At 39.7% G+C, this 12,792-nt stretch overlaps 1 protein-coding gene across 5 annotated transcripts in view; it reads right to left on the bottom strand.

Moving 5' to 3' along the window:
• The window catches only part of LOC124595355 (serine/threonine-protein phosphatase 6 regulatory ankyrin repeat subunit A-like), a 195,438-nt gene that overhangs the window by 165,267 nt on the left and 17,379 nt on the right, over positions 1-12,792 (bottom strand). For all 5 annotated transcript variants that reach the window (XM_047134074.1, XM_047134070.1, XM_047134071.1 and 2 more), the window contains exon 2: positions 6,312-6,409. In XM_047134074.1, the coding sequence (XP_046990030.1) occupies positions 6,312-6,390 (79 nt within the window). In that variant the 5' untranslated portion in view covers positions 6,391-6,409. The remainder of the gene's footprint in view (positions 1-6,311; positions 6,410-12,792) is intronic.

Below are 12,792 nucleotides of genomic sequence, written 5' to 3'. Positions count from 1 at the left end.
AGGAGGAGGTCCGACACGATATTAGAAGGTATCTCATGACTTCTGTAACCCCAGTGCACACGAAAAAGTAGTCTCACCTACTTCCTCTCACTATAGTGTCAATCACAGACTGAATTACTCTCACAAGCTTAACTTTCTTGTCTCCATGCTCTTCCAAAGTAACTTTGAAGTGTCTTGCGGCACTATATCATGTGAATTAAGCCTTAGTGATTTGGTCTACAGTTTAACTGGTTTGCTCTTCAGGTAGACGAACCTTGTGACAATATTTCATTGGTGACAATTTCCCTAGGTGGAACAATGTTAATTCAGGTTCCACTATGCATTGCCACAGGTGAATTTTGACATAATGCTTCAACCAAAAGGCTAGCCACAGACTCATGCATTATCCTTCACCTACTTTATATCTGTTGCGCACAATAAACTAGGGCTGTGTTGTAAACAGCCTACCATCTGTGCCAGCAGCCTGCGCCATCTACCACACTGCAAGGCTGTGACCTAGTGCTCACACTACTCAATCCTCCCAGTCCTCAGACACACAGTCCTCAAAGGATTCCATCATAGTGGCCAGAATGTTTCCCTTACAATCATGTTTCCTCTTTTTGTCCTATCCCCTCTCTGCTTCTGTGGAGATGATACCACCTCAGGTAGCAACAAATCAGTGTCCTCTGGAAATAAAAGTGACACTTCATTACTTATAACATCTTCAATACAATCGACCTCATCTATAACTTCTTATGCTCCCTCTGCAGTATCTACTACAACATTACTGTCTCCATTTCCACTTAGTGTGACACAAAAATCATAGGCACATATATTTCCCTGTACATCTGGCCCAGGTTCCACAGCCTCTAAAAAACACCTATTATCATTCAATGAGGTAGTCACTACCACACACAGCTCACACATGTTGCTATCCAGAAACTCATTTACTTTAGTGTAGCCTGCACATATTTTGTCTAGTACTACAGCTATTTCAAACCCCACTTTTTCACATGATCTTTTGTATTACCCTTCTTAACTTCTACAATGTCACTACTCCATGCATCAACTAAACTTACACTACTAACTTCTTTCTCCTTACTTTCTGCTCCCTTCCTCTTTCTTAATGCTTCCAAAATCCTCACATTCCCTGCCTTCAGTGAGTTGTGATCATTTTCAACCATTCACTTGTAAGATTCTTTCTTCCTTTTCTCTATTCTACTGTGCACAGCTCTGTACTGTTTCTAAGCCTTTAGTTCCTTAAACAAATATGCACTGCCTGCTTGCAGTCAAGCTAGCTCAGCTGCTACAGTCTATACTGCATCGTCCAGGGCAGTCCTTTGTGGTATTACAGATGACACAATTAATCCTCTACTAAATATACAAAAACATGAAGAAAACAGAGCAACAAAAAGACACTTAAACATACTACTAATCTAATACTTCTCACTATTTTGACACGTTTACATACTGAGTCAAATTCTTTGCTCATCACATGATATATTGCACATTCCAAATGGCACATATTCCCTACAATTCTCAAACCCAGATGTAGTGGAAACACTGGTCAATAAATACAAGAAAACAGCAAAACAAAATCAAATTACGAGGATACTTACGAGTAACACTATCATAACACTTCTTAATAAAAATCTGCCTCACCTCCTGAACCACTAAAATAGTTAACACCTTACATATTTCTAGACAATGAACTGTGGCCTTGCTTATGATACAGCATTCTGTCCATATTAATTAATCAAACTTAACACCTATATTAATATAATAGAGGGAAACATTCCACGTGGGAAAAATATATCTAAAAACACAGATGATGTGACTTCCCAAACGAAAGTGCTGGCAGGTCGATCCTGCCAGCACTTTCGTTCGGTAAGTCACATCATCTGTGTTTTTAGATATATTTTAACACCTATATTTATACATACCGGCCACCTCTGGCAAAAGACCCACTGACTTGCCATGACATACAATGTCGATCTTACTTATAACACCGGAATGTGGGTGTGCAGGGTGGGTGCCCTTTACAGTGGTGGTGTTGGACTGGAATGCTGATGCGTGATATCCACAGCTCTGTGCAGGCATGCGTGCAGATTAGTGAGCCCACCATGATTCTGTCTTCCCCGTGCAGAGGAAGACAGTCCCCAGCAGTGTTGTCCACCCTTGCGAGTGGAGGTATGCTGTGTTAAGTATGCCTGCACCAGTACAGGCAGATGGCAGCTGCACTGCCCCAAGTCATGAATGGCCCTACAAGGCAGAATTCCAGCTGTGGCTTAAGTGAGCCCGAAGATGAACCACCATCTTGGATAGCACCAAGCCCATGGTAGTGGACTTAGGACCCACAGCAAGCTCGTTGGTGGTGGAGTCCGAGTCACATGATGGCAGCCTGCAAAGCTGTGTTGCCCCATATCCTGATACAGACAACACCTCATAAGTACTGCCAGACTGTGATGGCTCTGGCTAAAATGATGGGTATTTATACAGGTTCAGTGCCCACTTGTGTGAGGGCACCGCTTCAAACCATGTGCACCAAAACAAGGCGGCCACCAAAAGGCACGGCAACTGGCCTGCCATTGCCGTTCTCGTGCGTCATTGGTACTGCAAGCGCTGGCACCTGCCTCGCAATGTGGAAACTAGCTGTTGGTATTGCTGCATCTGATGCAACTGTGTTTTCGCACACTGTGCAACTGCTGTTGTCTGCAGCCTATTTGCAACAGCTATGGCTGTGCTGCTATTTTACTTAGTAGTGCCATAAAATATTGGCAGCACTACAGTTCTTCACTTTTTTGTAACCCTCCACAACAGTATCAAAGAGGTCATAAAACCTAACACTGCTGCCTTTCGAAAGTCATTGAACTTCTGTAAGAAGCAGTGGACATTCAAAATGTTCATTGTATTCATCACAGAGCATCTGAAAAAGTCTGGCATTGACAGATTGAGATTTAATTTTAATTTCATTCACTGCAGTGATGACAGTCTGAAGCGAGTTTGACAGTTCTTGCCAGACGTCAGTGCAGAACAGTGGCAAAAACTTGAAACAAGGAGGGTATCTAGGTTTGCTCTGTGGGTCTTTGTCTGACAGTTAAACTGCCTCCCTCCCCCCCCCCCCTCCCCCTTCCTTCAGCTGTCCAAAATACTGTGGCAACTGATTGGGCTTCTCTCACAACCTGTAGAGAGGTGCTATCAAATGCTTTGAGATCCACTAGTCTAAATCATTTATCTGAATCCTGAAAAAGGCTTCTAGTCAGATAACATCCCCTTGTAATTCCAAGATGCAGTAACCCTTCAGGCCCAGTCTTGACACTGTGTCTTAATCATGGACATCACAGGAAGTGCGAAGTCAACTTTATTATATCACTATTATTGTTATATTAGCCAAAGGCACTGCTGCAGTGGTAACATCGGTTCCTGTCAGATGACCAAATTTAAGCACCGTCACTCTTGGCTAGCACTTGCCGGGTGACAGTCCGGGTCTGTCATGTGCTGTTGGCAAGCATGGTGCACTCAGCTCTTGTACAGCCACTTGAGGAGCTACATTACCAAGTAGTAGTGGCTCCCCTCATAAAGACTGACAAAGGCCGGGAGAGCAGTGTGCTCACCACGTGCCCCTCCAGATCTGCATCCAGTGATGCCTATCAGCTGATGACGACACGGCAGTTGGTTGGTACTGTTGGGCTTTTCAGAGGCCTGTTTGGATGGAGTGTTTTTACTGTATTAAAAAAACTGTGATCACAGCATATGCAATAATTATGGGAACATATTGCTGCAATCTATTACTAATAAAATGCTCATTAGAATTTTGTTTAATCATTTTCAAGTTATCACAAAGACTCCTGATATGCAATGTGATTTTTGACTGTGTAAAAGCACAACTCGCATCATTTTCTGCGCAAGGTAACTTCACAAACAACGTATAGAGCAGCAAAATCTCTCTTCTTAGCCTTCAAAGAGTTACAGAAGCATTTGATTCATTTCTAGGGCCTGTTATGTGGGTTGTACTGAGACACTTTGGATGTCTTTGTTGTGATGATGATGTAGCTCAGGATTTTCATGAGGGCATAACAATTATGCAACACACACAAACATACAATGTCCTTACGATCTTTTGTTCAACTGACATGTTCCACATCATAACATTTATTGTGAATATACCTGAGGAAATGAATCTAACTGCACTTAAGCATGACTGGGCACATACCCTTTTCACACAATATTTCTAAAGCTTCCATATTGTCTGAAATACTAACAGGCAACTCACATGTTGAGTAGAAAGAGAGTTTCTCACTTTGCCTAGACTTCTGCACAAAAACTAACCAGAATCACAAAAATAACTGAAATACAATACACACATGACTAACACTTGCTGTCACATCACAAGAGCTACAACAGCAAGTAAATCAGTAGAACAACACACACGATCGATTTTTGACACTCTATTAATTGTAAAACTTAGGTGGTGGCACAACCTGCATCAGCGACCGTCCTCTCAGATTGTAGCACGTGCGTCTCAGATATAGCATAAGAGCTGATGGAATACTTTCCTGTACCTGTGTAGTACGCTACCTGTGCATGATACCTGTGAACAAGACAGGGAGTAGAGGATTTGTGCAGCTGAGGTCTCAGGTCCAGCAAGAAAGACCTCACTGTGGACACAAAACTGATAGTGCGTGAGGTGTTTGTCACTTCACTGGTGCTATTCTGCTCTTAAAACTTGGACTCCCTACATCTGAAACATACAAAGGCTTAAATGCTTCCACAAGCAGAAACTTATAACCATTCTGAAAACCAAAAGGGAAGACTGTACTATCAATATCAAATACTCAGAAAGAGTGTACATTGACGCATAGTGGTGAAATCACTACTGTCAGAAATCAGCTGAGATCGCTGACAAGTGTTTGCCATATGAGTGATACTATGCTTCATAATCAGCTGCTTTACAGCAAACTGTTTTCTGGCTCAATCTCCCATGAGAAGTTAATGGACCAACTTTAACATATAATGAAGATGACTGATATCAACCCAGATGTATGAGACTCAATGGGTAGATATTAGGAAACATGAACAAACAAAATAAGTGAATATAGCTGAAAATGCAGGGAAAAATCTGAAAGAGGACTTTATCTAGAAATACAATCAAATGGTTGACAGTGGTGATGACATGGGGAGAACCTGCAAAAAAGTTTCAATGCTGGCACCAAACTGCCCTTAGGATTGCAGCTTTAAAGAGAGATATTGCACATGCTAAGATGACAAGTGATGAACACAGAAATTTCACTGAACTCTACTACAATTCCTCAACACTGGTGCTGGTGCTACAAGTTTCACACCAAAATTGGACTTTGTAGCAACATAAAACATGCCCACAACACAAAATGAGATAAAGGTGAAAACCATGTATACTCAGAAATAAATAACTGTTGACAGCAATGAATCATATGATATTAGCTTTTGTCTATTTTGATGTATCAGTTCAATATGCCATTTTTCATTGATGTTCAGATAAGAACAACTCATCTGTTGAAATTCCGCATGCCCTCTCACTTTCATATATTATTATTATTTATTATTTTTATTTCTAAGTTTCTTATGTTTAGATGGACAATAAATATACATTAGTATTTTTTTCAGATCAAAAAAGTTGTCCAAGTTGAAGTATTTTGCTTTGCTAGTGTTTGTTTTAACTGTAATCTATGTACTCAGTAGCTCTGTCTCCAGGAAGAACTTATTCTAATAAAATCACAAGAGTCACTATGATAAAGAAAATGCTTTCCTCTTGGTACATCTGCTGGAAAAAGATTCTTTGGTCTCTAAAAGTCTGAATGGTCTCATATCTATCAACTTTATGTTGGTGTCAGTTCTATCCAAGTTATCTCCTTTTGGTAATTGATAAATGTGATCTTCATGAAAGAAATTTAGATACATTAAATTGAACCCAAGAGCATTCTAAATGAAAGTTAAACTAAATGATCTTTCACTATACACAGTTTGTTACATGAAATTACTGGTATTACATTACGGTAAATCTTATCTTTCAATTTATGAATCAAATTTTACATATAAAAAATTACACTAAAATGAGTTAAATATTAATATTACATTCACAGTTTTAAGTCTGGGCTGTTCAAGCAGGGGACTATGTAACAAATGCAGAATAGTTTGTTTCTCATATCTCTTTGTTTTTAAATAAGAAAATGTTTGTGGTGTACATAGAAAGTTATGATGAACCTGAAATAAACTGAAACAGTCCTACATTCAGTGTTGATAAATTAACCAACTTGATAAAGCTATAGTATATGTCTCACTTTACTTACACATACCTTTTGAAAGAAGGTATCCAACATTATGCACATCCCCCTTAGAGATAGCTGAGAACAACATATCTTCTATTCTTTCCATTGTGAGGAAACTTCGGGTCCTGGAAGAAATTTTTTAGTATGTCATCGTGAGGAATGTTCAAACCAACATTTTGGGTCAATATATTTTTTACACATCTCATACAAAACAAGAAGGAGAAATACAATCTAAAACTAGGAAAGATACCACTATTTAACAATTTAATAAACTTTTAGTAAGGTAGACCAAATTTTTAATATTATAAATTAACTGAACTGACATAAACTGGCAACAGTATTGTAATGTAACTTAAGGAATATTCAAAACATCCAAAAGAGATGATTTGTGTAGGACACTCAGGCCATGATTATAATAATATATTTGAAAAACCACACAGTTTTTACAATGAAGAAAATCACTGACTCCTACTAAACACTAAAAATAATTTAGTAAGTTAGTGGCATTTGATGTAGAGGCAGACGACTTTCTCAGGTGAAAGGCTGTATAAAAAACTTTATGTATTATCTTTATTTACATTTAAACTTTGTCGATTGCTGGACTCTTTCTTGGACACAGCGTGTGATAGGTTTCCTTTTCAGAGCTCGTTTGCCTTAGCCTAAAATGAACTTATCAATTATCAGATTAATTACGTCACATTTATTTCATGTGTTTTTACAATGTTTAATGTGGAAATAAATACTCAGTGCTGTTACAAAAACAGTGGCAAGAGACTTTGGAAATTAAACATTTGTGCTGGTATTTTGAGCTAGGGGACAGAACATTGGCATTTCTGAAATCACACCAAGTGAACTTTCATTTGGGAAGCTTCAAAGTCATTCATCAATTATTATAACAAATACACATTGTAATGGGAGAGTGATGCAAAATATTTCAGAAATCACACCAAGTGAGCTTTAATTTTGGAAGCTTGGAAGTCATTCATCAATTATTAGGACAAAAACACCAGCAAACAGCATCAGTACTGCACTTCCTGAAACCTACCACAGTAAGTTCATCAGCAGCATCAACTCTGTCAGCCCAGTCACTTCCATTGTTTGACAAAGCTGAGGAGGAATGTATCATCTACCAAAGGAGATTAAAACTTCATATCTAAGCAGGTCAATTTACTGACCCACAACGATAGTGCACATCTTTGCTGTTAATAAATCTGCATTTGTACAATTTTGTGTGGAAACAAGTGCCATTAGCAGAGGCATCCACCTTCTCATTGTGCTGTTACCTGAATCATTTTACACGAAAAAACGCACGTACAATGTGCTAGACTCATGGTCCTGTAGTATAGGAAGACAGAAGCCAGTTTTATGCAGCTGGGATTGCACATCTATGTGGTATGTGGACTCAGTCATAAATGAAATGGTGTGTGTGTGTGTGTGTGTGTGTGTGTGTGTGCGTGTGTGTAGGGGGAGGGAGGGATGGGAGCAGGATGAATACTATACTGATTCTATAATTAGAGATTACGTGATTCATTTAGCACCAATCATAGGTATTATGTAAGTCAAGGCCTGAAAACTCCCTGATCAGGCACAGAGGACCACTTAATACCAACTAGCTGCATGACATCCTCTGCCATATGGCATCATTCGCTTGTGGAATGGAGGAGTATGGAGTCTGCATACCCTCTCCTGGCAAATTGTCTTTCCAGACCTTGGAGCCACTATTTCTCATTCATTGGGCAACTGAAGCTGGGTCCTCTGTCATGACAGTCAGATGTGCTGAGAACTCAACTGTGGAGGTGGAGCTCTTGAGTACAAATATTCTGAATCACTAAAGCATTTAAGACTTCTCACGTGGCACAGAATGCCTTAGAAACAAAATGTGAGGTCCTCAGCATTTCTCGTATACCTTTCAAGACTCAAAATTGCTGTTCATCAGGGCACTCAACAGAATGGCTACACAGATCTATATCTGCCTCACCAAGAGTATTTCAAAACAGCACTTCCTGTAACTATCACCATTTGCTAAGTTGCCTGAGAGTTTTATCAAGCAACCATGTAAAGAATGCCGCCATTATGAAGGTATCTGCCAAACTTGATTCAAAGCAGAACATACAGCGGAAGTTTGTCATAGCGAACCCTGCTGAATCACTGCCTTGACCTGCATCACGACAGCTCCAATACATAGTTTTCAGTTGTTGAGCAACAATAATGCTCCCCCCCCAACAAATCAATACTGTCAGCTGCTACTTGAGGAATGCCAGTTACTTTTCTTTTTGATACTGGGCATCTGTGTCTGTTACATCAATCTACATACTTAATTTATGGCACACAACAATTAAAACCTGAAAAATCCCAAATTTGGACCATGACTAGCATGAAACTGCTGCTGGGCAATTAACTGTACTGCTGACACAATCAAGTGACCTGTCCCATCACCTTCTCTGTGATGACCAATCTTACAATCAAAAACATTTTTGCTCTCAACACACACACTGTGTCTGTATTTTGCACTCAATAATCTACTAATATCATTTAGTAACCTGAGAAAATTGAGAAAAACTTTGTATAAAGCTTTCTGTCACGTTGAAGCTGGACCAAATTCTTGTCAACAACATTCCTTTTGGATTGTACCAATACAACAGAATTCCATTCTGGGTCACCATAGCCTCTGGAATATTCCAAAAATACTTTAAACAACTTGCAGAAGATATTCCACAATGTGTAAATTACCTAGACAATATTATCATAAGTGAAACAAATACTGAATTTCTGCGTAATAAGTAACTCATGCCCGAGACACTTTCACCACGTTCCCTTAACTACAATATTTTCAAAACATCTTCGCCCAACTTTTTGCAAGGGGTACATCCTAAGCGAAGAAGCTCTCAACGCAACCAGAGTTATGTCTCCGATTAATCTTAAAGATTTGCAAGTCTCCCTGAATAAAAACAGTTAGTGGACTCAATTCTTGCCTCAAGTAACCAAAAGCCCTCATTTTTGAACCTCTTATGCAGAGAAACGCAAAAAAAGTGTGCGGTCCCAGGCTTTTCAATGGGTATTGCAGCAACTCAAAAACACACTGAAATTAACACCCTGTCAAGCATCACATCAGCTAGGTCTGCTCCTGGTCATACTAACTGGAACTTCTGCCCATAATATTGGTACAGTCTTGTCATGTAGCTTGGCTAGGGCTCACTGCAAGTCCCTTTTTAAAACGCTGTGTTTGCTTACTGTACCGTCTTGTACATACAGAGTGATCAGAAACAGTATGAAGAGCTTGTAAGGGTGTTGAGAAATAATTGTCAAGAAAAAAAAAACAATACATTGAACCATTTCTGAGTTAATTAGCATTGAAGTTAGATAACTAGACCACTGCACATACAGATTCAAGTGGACTGCCAGATACAATTAGTGTCAGTTGCTCTCACAGCGTAGGTGAGAGTGCATGAGACTGTCCAGCCTTTGGCTCATACTTGATCCTTACTATCGTCCCATGTTCAGTTTTTTTGTCACTCTACTGTAAGATTTTAGGAAACCAAACAATGAACACATTTGGTGACATCATCTCTGGCAGGCCACTTGAATAAGCACACGCATTAGCGTGATTAGCTAACATCAATGCTAATTAACTCAGAAAGAGCACAATGTATCAAATTTTTTTTCTTTACATTTATTTCTAAGCACAACCTATCCTGCAACACCCTTACATGCTTTCCAAACTGTTTCTACCACTCTGTATACAAATGTGTGTTGTCGAAAAGAGCTAGACTTGGTGACCTAGAAGCCAACTTCAATTACCACAATTATAATACTTGCAAATACTCTCCAAATAGAACAAGCTACGACAACATGTACTCAAAAACATGTGAGCCACTTTGGTGCCATTCTTTATGATGCACTGGAAACATACACAAAGAGGTTGCAAACAGAAACTGTTTTTCCATCAGAGTTAAAATAATTTCTTGTTGAGAAGTGTTTCTACAATGTAAATAAGTATGCTGGCTTACAGGGTTACTAGGCCGTCATTTATTGTTGAGTTCTTTTGATTGATTTTGTTAACTGATGCACCATCTATGCTGTGTTTATCTTTGCAAAGAATGTTTTGGTTGTTGAGTTTCTGTTTCCTCTGTTTCAGATGCAGTTAAATACAACACCACTGAAAATGGATCTGATCTATCCCAATTGTGATGGATATAGTGTCAGCAGGTTTTTGTGTGTTCATGCATCATACTTTTCAGCAGTGCTATATAATGTGCTTGTGGGTTTTATTTTCTGGGGGATATTTTATATCAAAGTTCCATGGTTTACCTACATCAGTGATTTACTTATTGTGCATGTTGAGTATTTCAGCAGTGTTATGTAATATGCTCATGTGTTCTCTCTTTTTCAGTAGTGTTTTTATTTTCAAAATTTCTTGTTCACTTATGTGCATGTTGTGCTCACAATGTAGATGACGTATTTCTGATTTCCCTTCCAATCATGTACTATGTGAGGTGGCTACTTAAGCCTTAATGTACTGAATTTGCATTTGGGAGGACCGGGGTTAGTTCTCTGTCTGGTCATCCTGACTTGTGTTTTCCATGGTTTCTCCAAATTGATAAGATGAATGTTGGGACAGTTTCTTTGATTAGGCCACGGCAGACTTCCTGTCCTATCCTCACCTTATCCTATCCTACTCTGTTTAATTGTTTTATATGTATATGTTACTTCTGTAATGTTTCTGACATGTCTGGTACTATTGTACTAAAAGGTCTGTGGACAAAATAAATAAATACTCTGCTATCCTGTATGTAGTCAAGCTATAGCATACCATCAGAATAGCCAACACTGCAGCTTTACTGATGAGCTTCTCCCCCTACAAACCATTATAACTGATAAAGGAACACAATTGCTGCAGTTGACTAAGCACTTGTGCAATGACAGCAACAGTAAACATCTAACCACATCCCTGTTCCACCCTGGATACAACTGCCATGCTGAGAAATTTGTGTGTATTTTTAAAACTCAAATATTCAAATACTTAGCCACAACCATTTCTGAATGAGCTTTAAACAGTTTTCCTAGCTATATGGCAACATCCATCAAAGGCCACAATTTGGCAGTGCTGCGTCATGAGTCACCTTATAAGCACATCTTTATCTGCTGTTCCTACAGCCAGAATAAGAGGACGGCAACACCACATCATTCCTAGTTGGCACTCCAGTGTGGGCATGCATGTGTGGGCCACACCTGGGTGGATCTGGAGATCACGACAGTTCATCAGTTACCAGTTTGTGACAGTTGCAATATCCCGGGGCCAACTGCAAAGCCACTGACACTAGCTATGTTTGTGGCATGTGGGACACACACCAAAAGCTATCATCAACGTATCAAGTGTCAGCATGGTTGGTGTCTCCTCTAAGCCCCAATGACAACCAGCAACCTCCCTTTGATGACTCAACAGATACTTCCAGTATCTCACTCTGAGACACAGCTCACACCAATGGAAGTGTATAAGCCAGCATCTCTACTGACTTCTCTTTACAAGGCAAAGCCCAAAGCAGAAGAAATCATACAGCTGGTAACGGTACCACACCTACATCACACACCAGGACTTCTCCTGTGCATTGGCCAGGACATTTTCAGTCCTTTGGATTGCTTCAAGGAGGGAGGGATTTAGCAATCCCACTGGGCATCAGTATGGAAAACATATCAGTGATCTGTGTAACGAATAATATTCAGCAGAAATGCTGAGAGCTGTCTGGAATAATAATGTGGTAGCATATCATGTGATCTGACCATTGTGTGTTTTAAGCCACTTCACTGCTTTCCTATGTTGCTGTTTTACAGTGATTTCTGTGGGATTCTGGACTGTTTGGTTTGCTACTTGGACTGTGCCTACACCCCCTTCCCCAGGACTCTTACTTGGACTTGGTATCTAATAGGTTTCTTTTCATGACCTGCCTGTCTTAGCCTACGATGAAATTACCTGTTTCCAACTTTATGATTGCACATTTAGTTCATGTGTTTCTATCTGGTTTTATATCGTAATAAGTCTTGCGTGCTGTCTACAAAAGTTACCAACCACCTCAACTCTAACCATACAGTGCTTAACTGAATGCTTGTGAATCACAAGAACTCTTCCTCCCCTGTTGTTGTAGTTGTTGTTATGGTCTTCAGTCCAGAGACTGGTTTGATGCAGCTCTCCATGCTACTCTATCCTGTGCAAGCTGCTTCATCTCCCAGTACCTACTGCAACCTACATCCTTCTGAATCTGCTTAGTGTATTCATCTCTTGGTCTCCCTCTTCGATTTTTACCCTCAACACTGCCCTCCAATACTAAATTGGTGATCCCTTGATGCCTCAGAACATGTCCTACCAACCAATCCCTCCTTCTAGTCAATTTATGCCACAAACTTCTCTTCTCCCCAAACCTATTCAATACCTCCTCATCAGTTATGTGATCTACCCAACTAATCTTCAGCATTCTTCTGTAGCACCACATTTCGAAAGCTTCTATTCTCTTCT

The sequence above is a fragment of the Schistocerca americana genome, chromosome 2, assembly GCF_021461395.2.
Source record: "Schistocerca americana isolate TAMUIC-IGC-003095 chromosome 2, iqSchAmer2.1, whole genome shotgun sequence".
In the NCBI taxonomy this organism is placed as follows: domain Eukaryota; kingdom Metazoa; phylum Arthropoda; class Insecta; order Orthoptera; family Acrididae; genus Schistocerca; species Schistocerca americana.
Note: the sequence above shows the minus strand (reverse complement) of the source record. Positions and strands in the feature narration are given on the sequence as shown.